Source organism: Oncorhynchus gorbuscha, linkage group LG08, assembly GCF_021184085.1.
Source record: "Oncorhynchus gorbuscha isolate QuinsamMale2020 ecotype Even-year linkage group LG08, OgorEven_v1.0, whole genome shotgun sequence".
NCBI lineage: Eukaryota > Metazoa > Chordata > Actinopteri > Salmoniformes > Salmonidae > Oncorhynchus > Oncorhynchus gorbuscha.
Window position 1 is genome coordinate 69887967 of NC_060180.1, and position 20208 is coordinate 69908174.

General features: G+C 43.8%; 1 protein-coding gene across 2 annotated transcripts in view; it reads left to right on the top strand.

The window, feature by feature from the left end:
- Nucleotides 1-20208, top strand: part of LOC124042126 (collagen alpha-4(IV) chain-like) — an 82725-nt gene that overhangs the window by 22874 nt on the left and 39643 nt on the right. Inside the window, exons 18-24 of one of the 2 annotated variants that reach the window (XM_046360483.1) lie at nucleotides 8342-8408; nucleotides 11602-11709; nucleotides 14155-14310; nucleotides 14578-14586; nucleotides 15556-15645; nucleotides 16073-16233; nucleotides 19496-19568. In XM_046360483.1, the coding sequence (XP_046216439.1) occupies nucleotides 8342-8408; nucleotides 11602-11709; nucleotides 14155-14310; nucleotides 14578-14586; nucleotides 15556-15645; nucleotides 16073-16233; nucleotides 19496-19568 (664 nt within the window). The remainder of the gene's footprint in view (nucleotides 1-8341; nucleotides 8409-11601; nucleotides 11710-14154; nucleotides 14311-14577; nucleotides 14587-15555; nucleotides 15646-16072; nucleotides 16234-19495; nucleotides 19569-20208) is intronic. The other variant, XM_046360484.1, reaches the window with a different exon arrangement.

Consider the following 20208-nt stretch of genomic DNA (forward strand, 5'->3'; position numbering starts at 1 on the left):
CCAGAAAGGGACAAATTCTGGAGATATTGTATTTTATTACCCAGGCTTTATAGCTTTCAGTATTCAGATTTAATTGTGGAGTGAGCTCTATGGGCGCGTCAAATGTTGAGGATACAGAACACATTTAATCCATGTAATAATTAACATTTCCTGTAGCTGCAGGATAATTTTCCTGCTGTAGCAAACTGGCTCAAATGAAGATCCTAGATCTGTATAGATTTTCTTGCCATCTTGGTTTGGGTCTGTACTTCGTCTACCCTCTTGTGGCTGAGTGCCGAAACAACAGACAACACCAGAAAGTGGATACATCAGTGTACATCATCTAAACTTGGCACATAAACAAAGCCTGGTTTGTGGCCTACATTTATGAGATAAAAAAAATATATATATATATATATAGTACCAATCAAAAGGTTGAGCACACCTACTCATTCCAGGGTTCTTCTTTATTTTTTACTATTTTCTACATTTCCTCAAAACAGTTCCTCAAAACTATGAAGTAACACATACAGAATCATGTAGTAACCAAAATATATTTGGGATTCTTAAAAATAGCCACCCTTTGCCATGATGACAGCTTTGAACACTCTTGGCATTCTCTCAACCAGCTTCATGAGGTAGTCACTTGGAACTGCAATTAATAGGTGTGCCTTGTTAAAAGTATTCATCTGCCTTGGCGTTTTTCGTATTTTGTTGCATTACAACTTGGAATTTAATTTTTATTTGGATTTCATGTAATGGACATAGACAATAGTCCAAATTGGTGAAGTGAGATGAAAAAAATAACTTGTTTCAAAAAATAATTAACGGAAAAGTGGTGCGTGTATATGTATTCACCCCTTTTGTTATGAAGCCCCTAAATAAGATCTGGTGCAATGAATTACCTTCAGAAGTCACATAATTAGTTAAAGTCTACCTGTGTGCAATCTAAATGTCACATGATCTCAGTGTATATATACACCTGTTCTGAAAGGCCCCAGAGTCTGCAACACCACCCAAGCAAGCGGCACCACCAAGCAAGTGGCACCATGAAGACCAAGGAGCTCTTCAAAAAGGTCAGGGACAAAGTTGTGGAGACGTACAGGTTGGGTTATAAAAAAATATCAGAAACTTTGAACATCCCATGGAGCACCATTAAATCCATTATTAAAAAATGGAAAGAATATGGCACCACAACAAACCTGCCAAGAGAGGGCCGCCCACCAAAACTCACAGACCGGACAAGGAGAGCATTAATCAGAGAGGCAACAAAGAGACCAAAGACAACCCTGAAGGAGCTGAAAAACTCCACAGCGGAGATTGGAGTATCTGTCTATAGAACCACTTTAAGCTGTACATTCCACAGAGCTGGGCTTTCCGGAAGAGTGGCCAGAAAACAGCCATTGCTTAAATAATAAAATAAACAAACACATTTGGTGTTTGCCAAAAGGCATGTGGGAGACTCCCCAAACATGTGGAAGAAGGTACTCTGGTCAGATGAGACTAAAATTGAGCTTTTTGGCCATCAGGGAAAACGCTATGTCTAGAGCAAACCCAACACCTCTCATCACCCCGAGAACACCATCTCCACAGTGAAGCATGGTGGTGGCAGCATCATGGTGTGGGGATGTTTTTCATCGGCAGGGACTGGGAAAATGGTCAGAATTGAAGGAATGATGGATGGTGCTCAATTCAGGGAAATTCTTGAGGGAAACCTGTTTCTGTCTTCCAGAGATTTGAGACTGGGACAGAGGTTCAACTTCCAACAGGACAATGGCCTTAAGCATACTGCTAAAGCAACACTTGAGTGGTTTAAGGAGAAACATTTAAATGTCTAGGAATGGCCTAGTCAAGGCCCAGACCTCAGTCCAATTTGAGAATATGTGGTATGACTTAAAGATTGCTGTATACCAGCGGAACCCATCCAAGTTGAAGGAGCTGAAGCAGTTTTGCCTTGTAGAATGGGCAATAATCCCAGTGGCTAGATGTGCCGAGCTTATAGAGACATACCCCAAGAGACTTGCAGCTGTAATTGCTGCAAAAGGTGTCTCTACAAAGTATTGACATTGGGGGGGCTCCTCATGGGATTCACCCTGGGGGGGTGAATAGTTATGCACGCTCAAGTTTTCTGTTTCTTTGTCTTATTTCTTGTTTGTTTCACAAGAAAAAAATATTTTGCATCTTCAAAGTGGTAGGCATGTTGTGTAAATCAAATGATACAAACCCCCCCAAAATCTGTTTTAATTCCAGGTTGTAAGGCAACAAAATAGGAAAAATGTCAAGGGGGTGAATACTTTCACATGCCACTGTAAATGCTTCACAGTTCAAGTAACAGACGCATGTCAACATCAACTGTTCAGAGGAGACTGCGTGAATCAGGCCTTCATGGTCAAATTGCATCAACTGTTCAGAGGAGACTGCGTGAATCAGGCCTTCATGGTAAAATTGCTGCAAAGAAACCACTACTAAAGGACACCGATTAGCAGAGGCTAGCTTGGATCAAGAAACACGAGCAATGAACATTTGACCGGTGGAAATATGTCCTTTGGTTTGATGAGTCTAAATTTGAGATTTTTGTTTTCAACCAGCGTTTCTTTGTGATACGCAGAGTAAGTGAACGGATGATCTCCGCATGTGTGGTTCCCACCGTGAAGCATGGAGGAGGAGGAGGTGTGGGGGTGCTTTTCTGGTGACATTGTCAGTGATTCATTCTGCAGTGATACGCCATCCCATCTGGTTTACGCTTAGTGGGACTGTCATTTATTTTTCAACAGGACAATGACCCAACATACCCACAGGCTGTGTAAGGGCTATGTAACCAAGAACGAGAGGGATGGAGTGCTGCATCAGATGACCTGGCCTCCAATCACATTTACATTACATTTAAGTCATTTAGCAGACGCTCTTATCCAGAGCGACTTATCACCTGACCTCAACCCAATTGAGATGGTTTGGGATGAGTTGGTCCGCAGAGTGAAGGAAAAGCAGTACTCAACCAGCATATGTGGGAACTCCTTCAAGACTTTTGGAAAAACATTCCAGATGAAGCTGGTTGAGAGAATGCCAAGTGTGTCCCAAGCTGTCATCAAGGCAAAGGATGGTTACTTTGAAGATATCAAATATATTTTGATTTGTTTAATTAACACTTTCTTGGTTACTACATGATTCCATGTGTGTTATTTCATTGTTTTGATGTCTTCACTATTATTCTACAATGTAGAAAATAGTAAAATTCAAGAAAAAACCCTTGAAGGATTCGTTGTTTCCAAACGTTTGACTGGTACTGTATGTCTGTAATCCCTTCCACTGCATAATTCAGAAAATGGTCAAATATCACTTTCTCTGTATCCACATTTCACATATTTTCTATGAGAGCCAATATAGATCTATATTTTTCTGCAATTTGGACTTGCTCTCGGGAGTCAATTCAGGTTGATTTGGTTCCTGGTTCTTTATCTTTCTCCTCTTTCTCCCTCCATCTGTCACTCCTCCATCCTCTTCACTCTGTTTACAGTAACCGCAGGCAACAAAATCCCCCCCCCCCCTTTTGTCGGGGGACATCTGTTTTGATGACCTAGTGCCATTTGTCTTTGCATCTGGTTTGTCTCATGCCGCTATAGAGCCCAATCCCAAATGGATCCCTAGCCTCTACCCCCTAAACCAAGGGTACTCAACTACTATTTGAGATGTTCCGGTAACACACCTGTCCTAGGTGGCAAAGGTCTGGATGGATATTGTCTTTGTCGACGTAGTAACCGACCTCCACCTCGCCAAGCTGTTCACACCTCTCTTGTGGCGGAAGGAACATTTTGCAGTTTTTAAGCAAATTTCCTGCAATTTTCCACATTTTGCCAAATGTGTGTTCATATGATACCTGAGTGACTCAACAAAATAAATGGGGCCCACTGGGGGGTCGAGGCCCCTGGTAAACGGGATTTGTTCATGATAATTACAAAATGTAGATAGCTGGTTAGCCTAACGTACCTACAGTATCTAGATAACATGGGATAGTTGATCAACTGGACATTTCTGTTATAAAAAGCGCTCCAAGGTCTGTCATTTTCAAAATGTCACCTTGTCTATTCTACTATTACAATTCTAAACCGCATTACATTGAAAGCGGGGGGGGGGGGGGTCCGTATTAACCACGTTCTGGATCCCGAGCCAGACCATAGTCTGAAAAGATTGAATCAGTGTAACCAGTATTGCAAAAACTCCACCTAGCCTGTCTGAAGTCAAGGTGGAGATATTGCCATATCTGATTGCCTACCCAATCTTTTTAGATCTATATACAGTGGGGCAAAAAAAGTATTTAGTCAGCCACCAATTGTGCATGTTCTCCCACTTAAAAAGATGAGTGATGCCTGTACATTTTCATCATAGGTACACTTCAACTATGACAGACAAAATGAGAATTTAAAAAATCCAGAAAATCACATTGTAGGATTTTTAATGAATTTATTTGCAAATTATCCTTATTCAAACCTACACACTGGTTGGATGAAAAGGACACTCTGTTTTCTCCACATTTTCCTCTGGAATGTCTTCCTCTGCTCTCTCAAAGGGTGTTTTTCTTTCCAACTCTCTCCACCCTCTTCCTCTTCACCTCTTCCACTCATCTTAGTTCTGTGAGGAATATTTGATAGGATTCCTGCGTTGCCTCTCTGGCCACATTCCTATGTCTTGTTTTTTCTTTCTCCCTCCTCCCACTACTCCCACTACTCCCACCTCCTCCCACTACTCCCACCTCCTCCCACTACTCCCACCTCCTCCCACTACTCCCACCTCCTCCCACTACTCCCACCTCCTCCCACTACTCCCACCTCCTCCCACTCATCACACCTCTTCCTTGTCACGCCCTGACCTGAGATAAGTCTGTTTTCTTTATATTTTGGTTAGGTCAGGGCGTGACTAGGGTGGGTACGCTAGTTTTTGTATTGTCTAGGGTTTTTGTATGTCTAGGTGATTTGTATGTTTATGGTGGCCTGATATGGTTCCCAATCAGAGGCAGCTGTTTACCGTTGTCTCTGATTGGGGATCATATTTAGGTAGCCATTTCCCTTTGGTGTTTGTGGGATCTTGTCTATGTATAGTTGCCTGTCAGCACTCGTTTTTATAGCTTCACGTTTTGTTTTGTTATTTTGTTAGTTTGTTCAGTGTTTCATTCTGTAAATTAATAAGAATGTACGCATACCACGCTGCAACTTGGTCCGATCCTTATAACGAACGTGACATTCCTACTCCTCCCACCTGCTTCCACTCATCCCACCTCCTCCCACTAGTTACCTAGCAACACCTAAAGACACTGATTGGACAGACTTTTCTGACTTTCCCGTGATGGGGTACAGTCCTGAGACAGGATGCATTCTAAGGCCCACCTCACCATTAATACAACATTCTAGTACAATATTTACTTCCACGTAATTGTTGTTCATTGGAGTAAATGGCCCATTGGACATGAACTAAAGACCCTAGGTCACACATTCACCATTCCTCACACGTCTTCACACAGGAATGACGTAATTAAATGATTATATTCACAAGTAAATTGAGTTGTATCTCTACTCCACTGAAACAGTTGTCTAGTTATCACGATATGGAGTAAACACATCAGAAACAGACAGTGGAGAAATGGACAATTCATCAAATATTGAACGCAAGTGGATCAGGCTGCACTGGGTCAGGCTGCACTGGATCAGGCTGCACTTGATCAGGCTGCACTGGATCAGGCTGCACTGGATCAGGCTGCACTGGATCAGGCTGCACTGGATCAGGCTGCACTGGATCAGGCTGCACTTGCTGGTTGTTCAAACAAAATTGAAATGTGGAGACCTGCTTGAGCTACCAACTCAACTGGTTATGTTCCTACCCTTTTATCCCGTTTGTTGGTTTCTGTTTTGCAACATATCACCCTTGTTTCCTGCAAATGTTTCAATCATTCACTAAACCCTAAAGTAATCATGTAGAAATGGAGCAAGTTGAGGAGACCAAACTGCTTGGTGTAACTCTGGATTGTCACCTCTCATGGTCAAAACCGATTGATACAACAGTAGCTAAGATGGGGAGAGGTCTGTCCATAATAAAGTGCAACTCTGCTTTCTTGACAGCGCTATCAACAAGACAGGTCCTACAGGCCCTAGTTTTATCACACCTGGACTACTGGCCAGTCGTGTGGTCAGGTGCCACAAAGGGGGACATAGGCAAATTAGAATTGGCCCAGAACAGAGCAGCACAGCTGGCCCTTGGATGTACACAGAGAGTCAACATTAATAAGATGCATGTCAATCTCTCCTGGTTCAGGGTGGAGGAGATATTGACTGCATCACTACTTGTCTTTGTGAGAGGTATTGACATGTTGAAATCCCAGAGCTGTCTGTTTAAGCATCTAGCGCACAGCTCAGACACCCATACATGTCCCACAAGACATGCCACCAGGGGTCTCTTCACAGTCCAGAACAGACTACAGGAAACACACAGTACTACATAGAGCCATGACTACATGGAACTCTATTCCACATCAAATAACTCAGTCAAGCAGTAAACTACAGCTTTTGGAACATAGTGGACTGTGAAGAGACACACACACACAGGCACACACACAGCATTCACACATTCACAAATACACGCACACTACACACACATATATTTTAATATTATTATTTTGCTGTATTATAAATGTTGTATTGTAGATATGTTATGGTAGAGTCGTGTGTTATGTATTGTTTTATTGTATTTCATTGTGATTGGATCCCAGGAAGAGTAGCTGTGGATTGGCAGGAACTAATGGGGATCCGGATTAAAATACCAAAATACAGTAGGGGCAGGAAACGGACAGAGAACTGGTCAAAGTCAAGGCCTACTTTTAACTAGGTAGCGTACAGAGAGGCAGGTTTTAGCACCATCTACTACATAGAGATGGGTGATTTACTAAGAAGCTTCTGCATTTCTATAGAGCAAGATAATTCTGTTTTGGTGTTCTTCATCTAGGACCAAGGGTGATCGATATCTTTAAAGAGCCCACTTACATTCTCACAACAGTTTACTGTAAACCGGCCCTTCAACTGCCTCCCTCATATTCTTGTCTCAGTCGTTTTTTAAATATATTTATGTATATTTTGAGTGCTTACTCTAAAAAGGTCATTTTTAAAGTTTATATATATTGTTTTACCTTTGTTAAACAATGGCGGCATTTGTAGTAAGGTCTACTAAAATTAAGATTCCTCTACTTTCTGTTGTAACGGCGTTCGTCTGTTGAAGGAGAAGCGGACCAAAATGCAGAGTGGTGGTTACTCATGTTCTTTAATAAAGAATCAACGATACATGAAATAACTATATATATATATATAAAACAACAAACAAAACGCGAAAACCTATACAGCCTAACTAACACAAAGACAGGAACAATCACCCACAAAATAAACAGTGAAACCCAGGCTACCTAAATATGGTTCCCAATCAGAGACAACGAAAATCACCTGACTCTGATTGAGAACCGCCTCAGGCAGCCAAGCCTATGCTAGACACACCCCTAATCAGCCACAATCCCAATGCCTACAAAAACCCCAATACGACAACACAGTAAACCCATGTCACACCCTGGCCTAAACAAATAATTAAGGAAAACACACAATACTAAGACCAAGGTGTGACAGAACCCCCCCCCCCCCCCCTAAGGTGCGGACTCCTGGACGCACCTCAAAACCATAGGGAGGGACCGGGTGGGCGTCTGTCCATGGTGGCGGCTCCGGCTCGGGACGTGGATCCCACTCCATAAATGTCATAGTTCCTCCCCCTCGCGTCCTGGGATAATCCACCCTCGCCGCCGACCATGGCCTAATAGTCCTCACCCAGAACCCCACTGGACTGAGGGGCAGCTCGTAACTGAGGGGCGCTAGAGAGAAGGATGGCTCTGGCTGTGCTGAACAGGCGAGGCGCACTGAAGGCCTGGTGCGTGGTGCTGGAACTAGTGGTACTGGATCGAGGACACGCCCAGGAAGCCTGGTGTGGGGAGCTGCTACCGGAGGACTGGTGTGTGGAGGTGGCTCTGGATAGACCGGACCGTGCAGGCGCACTGGAGCTCTTGAGCACCAAGCCTGCCCAACTTTACCTGGCTCGATGCCCACTCTAGCCCGGCCAATACGAAGAGCTGGTATGTACCGCACCGGGCGGTACATACCAACCCAGATAATGAGTAGCACAGGGAGTGTTTCCTGACCATATGATCTGTCCAGGAAAAACTCCTGGCCATATTTATGTGTGATGATCTCCTATGTTGCCCCGCAGTAAATTAATGCATTATTATTATTATTATTATTATTATCATTATCATTAGGTAATAACCTCTCTCCCTGTATCCTCGCAGGGCTTCCCAGGAGACAAAGGCATCAGAGGACCAGCGAGCCAAATATACCACAATTCCACTGTAGCAGGTTAGAGGACACCTCAGTTATACGAGGTCCATACTTAAGAACATTAGAAAAAAACACATTCAAAAACGGCCATTTAAAATCATTGACATAGTTGCACGTGATACAATGCTACATGTTAGTTGTTCCCATTAGATAACATGTCACATTTAGCGCTATGCTAACCTGACCAGCTGGCAGTGATTTATGGCCGGTAACTAATTCTGTATCAGCCAATTACAAATGTTAACGTATTGTTGTTGGATGTGATGGATCACTTTTCCATGAAAGTGTCCTTAACAAAGTCAAACGGCACCACCTACTAGTCAAAGTTACTAAAACGCACAACATATAAACTGGACGAATAGCTCAGTGTAGCCTGGTAGTTCCTGGTATTTCCTGGTGGCTCCTGGTAGTTCCTGGTAGTTCCTGGTAGTTCCTGGTGGCTCCTGATAGTTCCTGGTGGCTCCTGATAGTTCCTGGTGGCTCCTGGTAGCTCCTGGTGGCTCCTCGTGGCTTCTGGTAGCTCCTGGTGGCTCCTGGTGGCTCCTGGTGGCTCCTGGTGGCTCCCGGTAATTCCTGGTGGCTCCTGGTAATTCCTGGTGGCTCCTGGTGGCTCCTGGTGGCTCCTGGTAGTTCCTGGTAGTTCCTGGTGGCTCCTGGTAACTCCTGGTGGCTCCTGGTAGTTCCTGGTAGTTTTCGCCGTTTACAGAAAGTTTGAATCCCAGGTGAGATATATATATTTTTCCCCTTTGAAATGTAGAATGACATTTTATTGTGTTGAGAATAGAAGAGAGAAGGGCAGTCAACCTTGTAACTGAACATTACAAACACATTTAATGAGGAACTTATTGTTCGAAACCTTACAGACTGACCCACACAGTACCAGTCAAAAGTTTGGACACACCTACTCATTCCAGGGTTGTTCTTTATTTTTTACTATTTTCTACACTGTAGAATAATAGTGAGGACATCAAAACTATAAATAACATATATGGAATCATGTAATAACCAAAAAAGTGTAGATTCTACAAATAACTACCCTTTGCCTTGATGACAGCTTTGCACACTCTTGGTATTCTCTCAATCAGCTTCACCTGGAATGCTTTTACAACAGTCTTGAAGGAGTTCCCACATATGCCGAGCACTTGTTGGCTGATTTTCCTTCAGTTATGGTCCATCACTCTCCCTCTTGGTCAAATAGCCCTTACACAGCTCGTGGTGTGTTGGGTCATTGTCCTGTTGAAAAACAAATGATAGTCCCAATAAGCGCAAACCAGATTGGATGGTGTATCACTGCAGAATGCTGTGGTAGCCATGCTGGTTAAGTGTGCTTTGAAGTCTAAATAAATCACTGACAGTGTCACCAGCAAAGCACCCCCACACCAGCACATCTCCTCCTCCATGCTTTACGGTGGGAACCACGCATGTGGAGATCATCTGTTCACCTAGTCTGCATTTCATAAAGACATGACGGTTGGAACCAAAAAGATCAAATTTGGACTCATCAGACCAAAGGACAGATTTCCACCGGTCTAATGTCCATTGCTCATGTTTCTTGGCCCAAGCAAGTCTCTTCTTCTTATTGGTGTTATTTTAGTAGTGGTTTCTTTGCAGCAATTTGACCATGAAGGTCTGATTTCAAGCAGTCTCCTCTGAACAGTTGATGTTGAGATGTGTCTGTTACTTGAACTCTGTGAAGCATTTATTTGGGCTGCTATTTCTGAGGCTGGTAACTCTAAGGAACGTATCCTCTGCAGCAGAGGTAACTCTGGGTCATCCTTTCCTGGGACGGTCCTCATGAGAGCCAGTTTCATCAGGGGGCTTGATGGTTTTTGCGACTTGAGAAAACTTTCAAAGTTCTGACCTTAATGTCTTAAAGTAATGCTGGACTCTCAATTCTCTTTGCTTATTTGAGCTGTTTATTCCATAATATGGACTTGGTCTTTTACCAAACAGGGCTATCTTCTGTATACCACCCCTACCTTGTCACAACACAACTGATTGGCTCAAACACATTAAGAAGGAAAGAAATTCCACAAATTCACAAGGCACACCTGTTAATTGAAATGCATTCCAGGTGACTACCTCATGAAGCTGGTTGAGAGAAAGCCAAGAGTGTGCAAAGCTGTCATTTAAGGCAAATGGTGGCTACTTTGAAGAATCTGAAATATAAAATATATTTTGATTTGTTTAACACTTTTTTGGTTACTACTTGATTCAATATGTGTTATTTCATAGTTTCAATTTCTTCACTATTATTCTACAATGTAGAAAATAGTCAAAATAAAGAAAAACCTTGAATGAGTAAGTGTGTCCAAACATGCGGTGGCGCAACATGTCCCCCCACATTCTGAAATTGCATTTTTGTCCCCCCCCCCAGTTTTATCATTGGAATGTGACACAAAACAGGCAACACTGTGCTTTAGAACCATGCCGACGCCTCTGAGCGGTCGACTAGGCTGTTTGGAGTGTTTATCCGATTGGATTTAAAAAAAAATACAATAATAATAATAATGCCCCCCCCACTTCGAAAACCAACGTTTTTTTAATGCATTATTAGAATCAAATGCGTTATTTGAATCAAGCATCGAGGACCAGCAGTGAACAGTGTGTGTATGCCACCTGACAGCGATGGTAACTATTGGACAAGACCGTAAGGCTCTTCTACTCCTTTATGGGTTTTTTCTGTCAAAGCACATGGATGTGTGTGAAACGGATACGCAAAAACACGCGCTTTTGTCATATGTGAACACGTGCATGTATTATTGGGACGCTGCACTTTACAGACCAAGTAAACCTTGAATTTGAAGGCTTAGAAGTGCCATTGGATATAAAGTCTAAGATCTTTGATAAGTTGATGTGGAATTTGTTACTGAACCTAATCACTGCCACCTGGTCAGGATAACATAGGGCTAAATGTGCCAGGTTGTGTAATGGGAAAAACTAACATAGCATTTTATCACCTGCAACTACATCAACAATTTGATTTGGCTAAAGCAACATTTTAAGACAAATAATGTTTTTCTAATGTTCTAGAGTTTATCTATGTTGTTTGTTATGTTTATTTCTTTAACCTTTTTGTTTATCCAGAGAAACCTGATCCAAGACAATGTGAGATTATGATTAGGAAATACCTGTAGGAAGAAAACATAACAGCGCATGAGATCTGAATCATGGTCAAACAGAAACAGACTCTGTATCCACTGTATTGCAGGTTACCCTGGTGATCCCGGCCCCCAGGGTCCAAGGGGAGCGCCAGGAGACATTGGAGAGATGGGCATTAATGGACCTCCTGGACCACCAGGGGTATTAAGCTCCACAGGTCAACATTTCACCATCTTTATGATATATAATATATCCTATCCCCTATTTTTCTAAATGTTCTGTCTTTTTTCTGGTCCTGTTTCCTAATTGTCCTACCTTCCCCCCATTTCCTTATACCAGCCTCTTCCTTTTTTAATTCAAGAACGGAAGTAAACAAGAGTCACTTTGGGATGGATTATTGTGGCCAAGGGTCAGTCTTCTGTCCCCTGCCTTTCTATCCATTCACTTCCTGTCCTACCCTAGTAGACAATGCTCATATTTGTACAAAATAAGAGCACAGCTGTTGTAACTTGTGCTCTTACCTTTTTCATGGCTCTGGAAGTCTATTTGCCCCCTTTCTGATTTTCTCTATTTTTGCATATCTTTGATATGGAATGTAGTCACAGCTTCAACCAAAACCTAATATTAGATTAAGGGAACCTGAGTTTACAAATAACCCCAAAAATTGTGAAACTTATTTCATTTATTTAATTAACAAAGTTATGCAACACCCAATTCCCCTGTATGGAAAAAGTAATTGCCCCCTTACACTCAGTAACTGGTTCTGCCACCTTCAGCTGCAATGACTGCAACCAAAAGCTTCCTGAAACAGTGGTTGTTGTTATGCAGACGATACTGTTCTTTATTCAAGCGGTAGCAGTTTATCTTTGGCTTTTGAAAATGCTCAAAGAGCATTTGACATCATACAACAGAATCTGTATGATTTAAAGCTGATTCTAAAGTTGGGTAAAACAAACTGCGTGGCATGTTACAAATCATGTCATTGCTACATTGGCCGGACATACTATAGAGCAAGTTAAAGTGTACAAATATTTGGGTGTGTGGGTTGATAAGCTGAACTTCACTGTGCATGTAGAGAACTTGATAAGGAAGCTCAAGCTGAAAATAGGATTTTATTACCGGTATAAGGCTAGTTTTTCTTTTGAGGCCAGGAAGGAGCTGGTACGATGTACATTACTGTCGGTTTTAGATTTGAGTGATTGTTACGACTTCTAGGAGTAGTGGGTGCGGAGTCAGGCGCAGAGGGTTTAGGACAATAGTATTTATTCCAGTGACAGAAACAGTCACGCCAAAAACTCCAGGCGCATACAAACTACTGGCCCAAAAACAGGACCCAAACAGTCCGGAGAAAATAAGAAAAATGCACATCCACAAAACGAACAGAGGGACAAGCCTGCAAAAAAGCAGGCGAGCATAACCAGCTTAAATAGCCCTAACCAAAACCCAAACAAGAAACAGGTGTAACCAATAAGACAGAACTAACAGAAAAGGGGATTAGTGGCAGCTGACAGTGATGTTATATACAGTATATCACAAAAGTGAGTACACCCCTCACATTTTTGTAAATATGAGTATATATTTTCATGTGAGAAGACTGAAGAAATGACACTTTGCTACAATATAAAGTAGTGAGTGTACAGCTTGTATAACAGTGTAAATTTGATTTTCCCCTCAAAATAACTCAGCCAGCCATTAATGTCTAAACCGCTAGCAACAGAAGTGAGTACACCCCTAAGTGAAAATGTCCAAATTCCAGTTTGCCAAAAACCACCTGCATGATAATTAAGACTCTTGGAAGAATGTTCTATGGTATAAAAAAATATAACTTTTTAAATGACATGGGTCCCATTTATGCCTTTTGAAAACCAAACACTGCATTCCACAGTAAGAACCTCATACCAACGGTCAAGGTGGAATGTTAGATCATCCATCTGCGAGTCGATCAAATCAAAGTTTATTTGTCACGTGCGCCGTGACAACAGGTGTAGACCTTACAGTGAAATGCTTACTTACAGGCTCTAACCAACAGTGCAAAAAAGGTATTAAGTGAACAATAGATAAGTAAAGAATTTAAAAACAACAGTAAAAAAAAAAGATAGTAAAACACATGAAAATGGCTAAAAAGCAACAAATTTGAAGTTTTGGAACAGCCAAGTCAAAGTCCAGACCTAATTCCAATTGAGATGTTGTGGCAGGACTTGAAATGAGCAGTTCATGCTTGAAAACCCACAAATGTTGCTGAGCTAAAGCAGTTCTGCATGGAAGAGTGGGACAAAATTCCTCCACAAGCGACGTGAGAGACTGATCAACAACTCCAGGAAGCGTTTGGTTGGAGTCATTGCAGCTAAAGGTGGAACAACTAGTTATTGAGTGAAAGGGGACAAATACTTTTTCCACATAGGGGCATTGGATGTTGCATAACTTTGTTTATGAAATAAGTATGTAATTGTTGTATTATTTGTTTCCCCCAGGTTCACTTTATCTAATATTAGGTTTTGGTTGAAGATTTGGTATCAAAAATATGCAAAAGTAGAGGGAATTAGAAAGGGGGCAAATACTGCACTGTATTATCCATAAGCTCTGCTACCATGCACCACTCACTATATCCATCACCTTTCACCCCTCAACCCCTGACCCCTCGTCTGTCCTTTTCATTGTCCAGGTCAACCAGGGCAGCTAGGTTACCCCGGTCTCCCTGGTCCTAAGGGTTTAAAGGGGGAGCCAGGAAGGTACTACACTATAGAGCCAATACCAGGACAACCAGGTGAAAGAGGGCGTCCCGGAGCCAAGGGGTTCAGAGGCCCCCCGGGCCGTCCAGGTAGGACCACACAATACCAGACTGTATGAAGTCACACCACAAGCTCTCTCTAGCCACTGTCCATGAAATAGATATGATCTGCCCTTTTCATGTAGTCATTGAAATGGTACACGTTGGAACTTAAATGATGCACGTTCTAGCGTAAATACAAGGTATACTGTGAACTATTACTGACATGGTGTACATTTTCCCTTCCATTGTGTGCACCTCCTTGGCCTAACATAATCGCTGTGTTTCGACGGTGTATAATTACTGGAATTCTGTTAGGATGTGGAGGTAAGCGTGATGTCATTGTATATTGATTGTGATAAACTGTCTGGTTCGAGCCCTGAATGCTGATTGGCTGACAGCCGTGGTATATTAGACCGTAATACCACGGGTATGACAAAACATTTATTTTTACTACTCTAATTACGTTGGTTACCAGTTTATAATAGCAGTAAGGCACCTTGGGGGTTTGTGGTATATTTGCCAATATACCACGGCTAAGGACCGTATCTAGGGACTCAAATCAAATCAAACTTTATTAGTCACATGCGCCGAATACAACAAGTGTAGACCTTACTGTGAAATGCTGACTTACAAGCCCTTAACCAACAGTGCAGTTCAATAAGAGTTAAGAAAATATGTACCCAATAAATTAAAGTAAAAAGTAACACAATAAAATAACAATAATGAGGCTATATACAGGGTGTACCGAGTCAGTGTGTGGGGGTGAAGTGACTATGCATAGATAATAAACAGTGAGTAGCAGCAGTGTACAAAACAAATGGGGGGGGGGTGAATGTAATAGTCCGGTGGCCATTTGATTAATTGTTCAGTGGTCTTATGGCTTGGTGGTAGAAGCTGTTAAGGAGCCTTTTGGTCTGTTGCGTCGTGCCTAAGAACAGCCCTTAGCCGGGGTGTATTGGCCATACACCACACCTCCTCGGACCTTATTGCTTAACTAAACTATCAACATATTTCAAATACTGCTTAGGGCAGCATCCCAAATAGCATTATATTTCTCATATAGTGCCCTGCTTTTAGGGCCCAGAGGGTACATAGTAATGCTCTATGTATGGAATAGTGCTGTTTGGGATGCAGACTAGAAGTTGGACTGACACAATGCAAAGTTTCAGGATGTTAGTCGATTTTCTGAAGTCACTGATATAACTGGAACTGATGATCAGTGGAGTTATGTTTTTAATGATAAAAAAAAATGTTTTTTTGGGGGGGGGGGCGTTTACCAATCATGTCCTGTAGGCATTTATTGTGTTCCTGGTGAGCCGGGTGTACGAGGAGACGATGGCGATACCGGATATCCAGGATTAACAGGATACAAAGGAGAAAAAGGTGAATGACCTTCATTTATTTTTATGTATTTAACTAGGCAAGACAGTTAAGAACAAATTCTTATTTTAAAGTGACAGCCTACCCCGGCCAAACCCTAACCCGGACGACGCTGGGCCAATCCTAATCACGGCCGGTTGTGATACAGCCTGGAATCAAACCAGGGTCTGTAGTGATGCCTCTAGCACTAAGATGCAGTACCTTAGACCGCTGCGCCACTTGGGACCTGTTGGTTGTGTGCACTTGTTTCTTCCGTGTGTATGTGTGTGTGTGTGTTTCTATGTGTGTGTTTGTATGTGTGTGTGTGTGTGTGTTTGTATGCGTGTCGGTGTTTGTATGTGTGTGTGTGTTTGTATGTGTGTATGTGTGCGCATCTGTGCATGTCTGTCTGCGTGTGATTACACTAACCATGTCTGTGTCTGTCCTTCAGGCTACAACGGTGAGTGTGAGTGTACATACGAGAATGGTCACAGAGGGATACCAGGTCCTCCGGGCCCCCGCGGACCCCTAGGGTATGACGGGCTGCCAGGGCACAGCGGAGAGAAAGGTGACCATGGATATAATGGGGACCCTGGCTCACAAGGATCCCACGTAAGGCTAACCCATATTGTAGAACATAGAAACTAATTATAAACCCTTTTTATTAAACCTATTGCAAAGTGTAATGGCGAGTCCCTATGAGACGCCACTGTAACAGGTTGAGAGGAGTTCATGACGTGCCCACAGAATCGGCTTTCCAAACGTAGGTATTTCTTTGGGTGATGTTCCTATTTCTTGCATAAGAAACGATACATAGTGCCAATACAGAATATTCCAATATGCAGAGGAGTAATCTAAGATTCCTGTGGGATGGTATGAACTCTATACTCTATCACCTGTACTGACCCTTCCTGATCACCTGTGCTGACCCTTCCTGGTCACCTGTACTAACCCTTCCTGGTCACCTGTACTGACCCTTCCTGATCACCTGTGCTAACCCTTCCTGGTCACCCTTCCTGATCACCTGTACTAACCCTTCCTGATCACCTGTACTAACCCTTCCTGATCACCTGTACTAACCCTTCCTGATCACCTGTACTAACCCTTCCTGGTCACCTGTGCTAACCCTTCCTGATCACCTGTGCTAACCCTTCCTGATCACCTGTACTAACCCTTCCTGATCACCTGTACTAACCCTTCCAGGTCACCTGTACTAACCCTTCCTGATCACCTGTACTAACCCTTCCTGATCACCTGTACTAACCCTTCCTGATCACCTGTACTAACCCTTCCTGGTCACCTGTACTAACCCTTCCAGGTCACCTGTAGTAACCCTTCCTGGTCACCTGTAACCCTTCCAACCCTTCCTGCTCACCTTCCAGGTGTACTAACCCTTCCTGGTCACCTGTACTAACCCTTCCTGGTCACCTGTACTAACCCTTCCTGGTCACCTAACCCTTCCTGATCACCTGTACTAACCCTTCCTGATCACCTGTACTAACCCTTCCTGATCACCTGTACTAACCCTTCCTGATCACCTGTACTAACCCTTCCTGATCACCTGTACTAACCCTTCCTGGTCACCTGTACTAACCCTTCCTGGTCACCTGTAGTAACCCTTCCTGATCACCTGTACTAACCCTTCCTGATCACCTGTACTAACCCTTCCTGATCACCTGTACTAACCCTTCCTGGTCACCTGTACTAACCCTTCCAGGTCACCTGTAGTAACCCTTCCTGGTCACCTGTAGTAACCCTTCCAGGTCACCTGTAGTAACCCTTCCAGGTCACCTGTAGTAACCCTTCCAGGTCACCTGTACTAACCCTTCAGGTCTACTAACCCTTCCAGGTCATCACCTGTCACTAACCCTTCCTGGTCACCTGTAGTAACCCTTCCTGGTCAACCCTTCCTGGTCACCTGTACTAACCCTTCCTGTACCCTTCCTGATCAACCCTTCCTGATCACCTGTACTAACCCTTCCTGGTCACCTGTACTAACCCTTCCTGGTCACCTGTACTAACCCTTCCTGGTCACCTGTACTAACCCTTCCTGATCACCTGTACTAACCCTTCCTGGTCACCTGTACTAACCCTTCCTGATCACCTGTACTAACCCTTCCTGGTCACCTGTACTAACCCTTCCTGGTCACCTGTACTAACCCTTCCTGATCACCTGTGCTGACCCTTCCTGGTCACCTGTAGTAACCCTTCCTGGTCACCTGTACTAACCCTTCCTGGTCACCTGTACTAACCCTTCCTGGTCACCTGTACTAACCCTTCCTGGTCACCTGTACTAACCCTTCCTGGTCACCTGTACTAACCCTTCCTGGTCACCTGTACTAACCCTTCCTGGTCACCTGTACTAACCCTTCCTGGTCACCTGTACTAACCCTTCCTGGTCACCTGTACTAACCCTTCCTGATCACCTGTACTAACCCTTCCTGGTCACCTGTACTAACCCTTCCTGGTCACCTGTACTAACCCTTCCTGGTCACCTGTAGTAACCCTTCCTGGTCACCTGTACTAACCCTTCCTGGTCACCTGTACTAACCCTTCCTGGTCACCTGTACTAACCCTTCCTGGTCACCTGTAGTAACCCTTCCTGATCACCTGTACTAACCCTTCCTGGTCACCTGTAGTAACCCTTCCTGGTCACGTGTAGTAACCCTTCCTGGTCACCTGTACTAACCCTTCCTGCTCACCTGTACTAACCCTTCCTGCTCACCTGTACTAACCCTTCCTGGTCACCTGTAGTAACCCTTCCTGGTCACCTGTAGTAACCCTTCCTGGTCACCTGTAGTAACCCTTCCTGGTCACCTGTAGTAACCCTTCCTGGTCACCTGTAGTAACCCTTCCTGGTCACCTGTAGTAACCCTTCCTTATCAGGAAGTCTCACGCACATGCTGTGTTGGTGGTGGTTTTTCATTGTATGGTTGAGTTGAATATTCATCATCTTTAAAGGAGTAATCTGTAACTTTCAATTCCAGGGATTTATCCAAGGTTACAGTGGTGTTGTCTGGACTGTAGGGCAACCCAGGCAGGTTACAGTGATGTTGTCTGGACTGTCAACCCAGGCAGGTTACAGTGATGTTGTCTGGACTGTCAACCCAGGCAGGTTACAGTGATGTGGTCTGGACTGTCAACCCAGGCAGGTTACAGTGATGTTGTCTGGACTGTCAACCCAGGCAGGTTACAGTGATGTTGTCTGGACTGTCAACCCAGGCAGGTTACAGTGATGTTGTCTAGACTGTCAACCCAGGCAGGTTACAGTGATGTTGTCTGGACTGTCAACCCAGGCAGGTTACAATGATGTTGTCTGAACTGTAGGGCAACCCAGGCAGGTTACAGTGATGTTGTCTGGACTGTAGGGCAACGCAGGCAGGTTACAGTGATGTTGTCTGGACTGTAGGGCAACCCAGGCAGGTTACAGTGATGTTGTCTGGACTGTCAACCCAGGCAGGTTACAATGATGTTGTCTGAACTGTAGGGCAACCCAGGCAGGTTACAGTGATGTTGTCTAGACTGTCAAACCAGGCAGGTTACAGTGATGTTGTCTGGACTGTAGGGCAACGCAGGCAGGTTACAGTGATGTTGTCTGGACTGTAGGGCAACGCAGGCAGGTTACAGTGATGTTGTCTGGACTGTAGGGCAACCCAGGCAGGTTACAGTGATGTTGTCTGGACTGTAGGGCAACCCAGGCAGGTTACAGTGATGTTGTCTGGACATGCTTCCCCCTGTAGGGCAACTCAGGCAGGTTACAGTGATGTTGTCTGGACTGTAGGGCAACCCAGGCAGGTTACAGTGATGTTGTCTGGACTGTAGGGCAACCCAGGCAGGTTACAGTGATGTTGTCTGGACATGCTTCCCCCTGTAGGGCAACCCAGGCAGGCCTGGTTCCAATGGAGTGAAGGGACAGAAGGGAGAGTCCTATGTGACCAACCATAAAGGTGAGTGGAAGATGTGATCCAGATTAGAATGGGCAACGTGAGAAAATCTTACGCCTCGATCAGACCATCAGCTTCATTGCTTTTTGGTACACCAGAAGTACACTGATTTCCGTTGGAACGCTGCGTTTGCCTTGCGTCATTGCGTTGTAGAGGCAGTTCCACTGCGTTCTGGTTGGTGCATACCTTGGGATTTATCCAAGTATACATCAAACTGTATGTGTAGACTATACAGAAAGGTTGGCAGAAGGTGAATGTTGAACCTTACACACACACACACACACATATAACCAGTAAACAATGGCGCGCAAGGGTAGCCTAGTGGTTAGAGCGTTGGACTAGTAACCAGAAGGTTGCAAGTTCAAACCCCAGAGCTGACAAGGTACAAATCTGTTGTTCTGCCCCTGAACAGGCAGTTAACCCTGTCATTGAAAATAATAATTTGTTCTTAACTGACTTGCCTAGTTAAATAAACGTCCAAAAAAACCTACATAATGATGGAAATCTGATTGCAGGATTTATTAAGCAGCAAAGACGATCTGATCGAGGTGTTACGAGTCTCCATAGAACACCACACCAATACACACCACTGACAGGACAATGACGAACTGATCGAGGTGTTACGAGTCTCCATAGAACACCA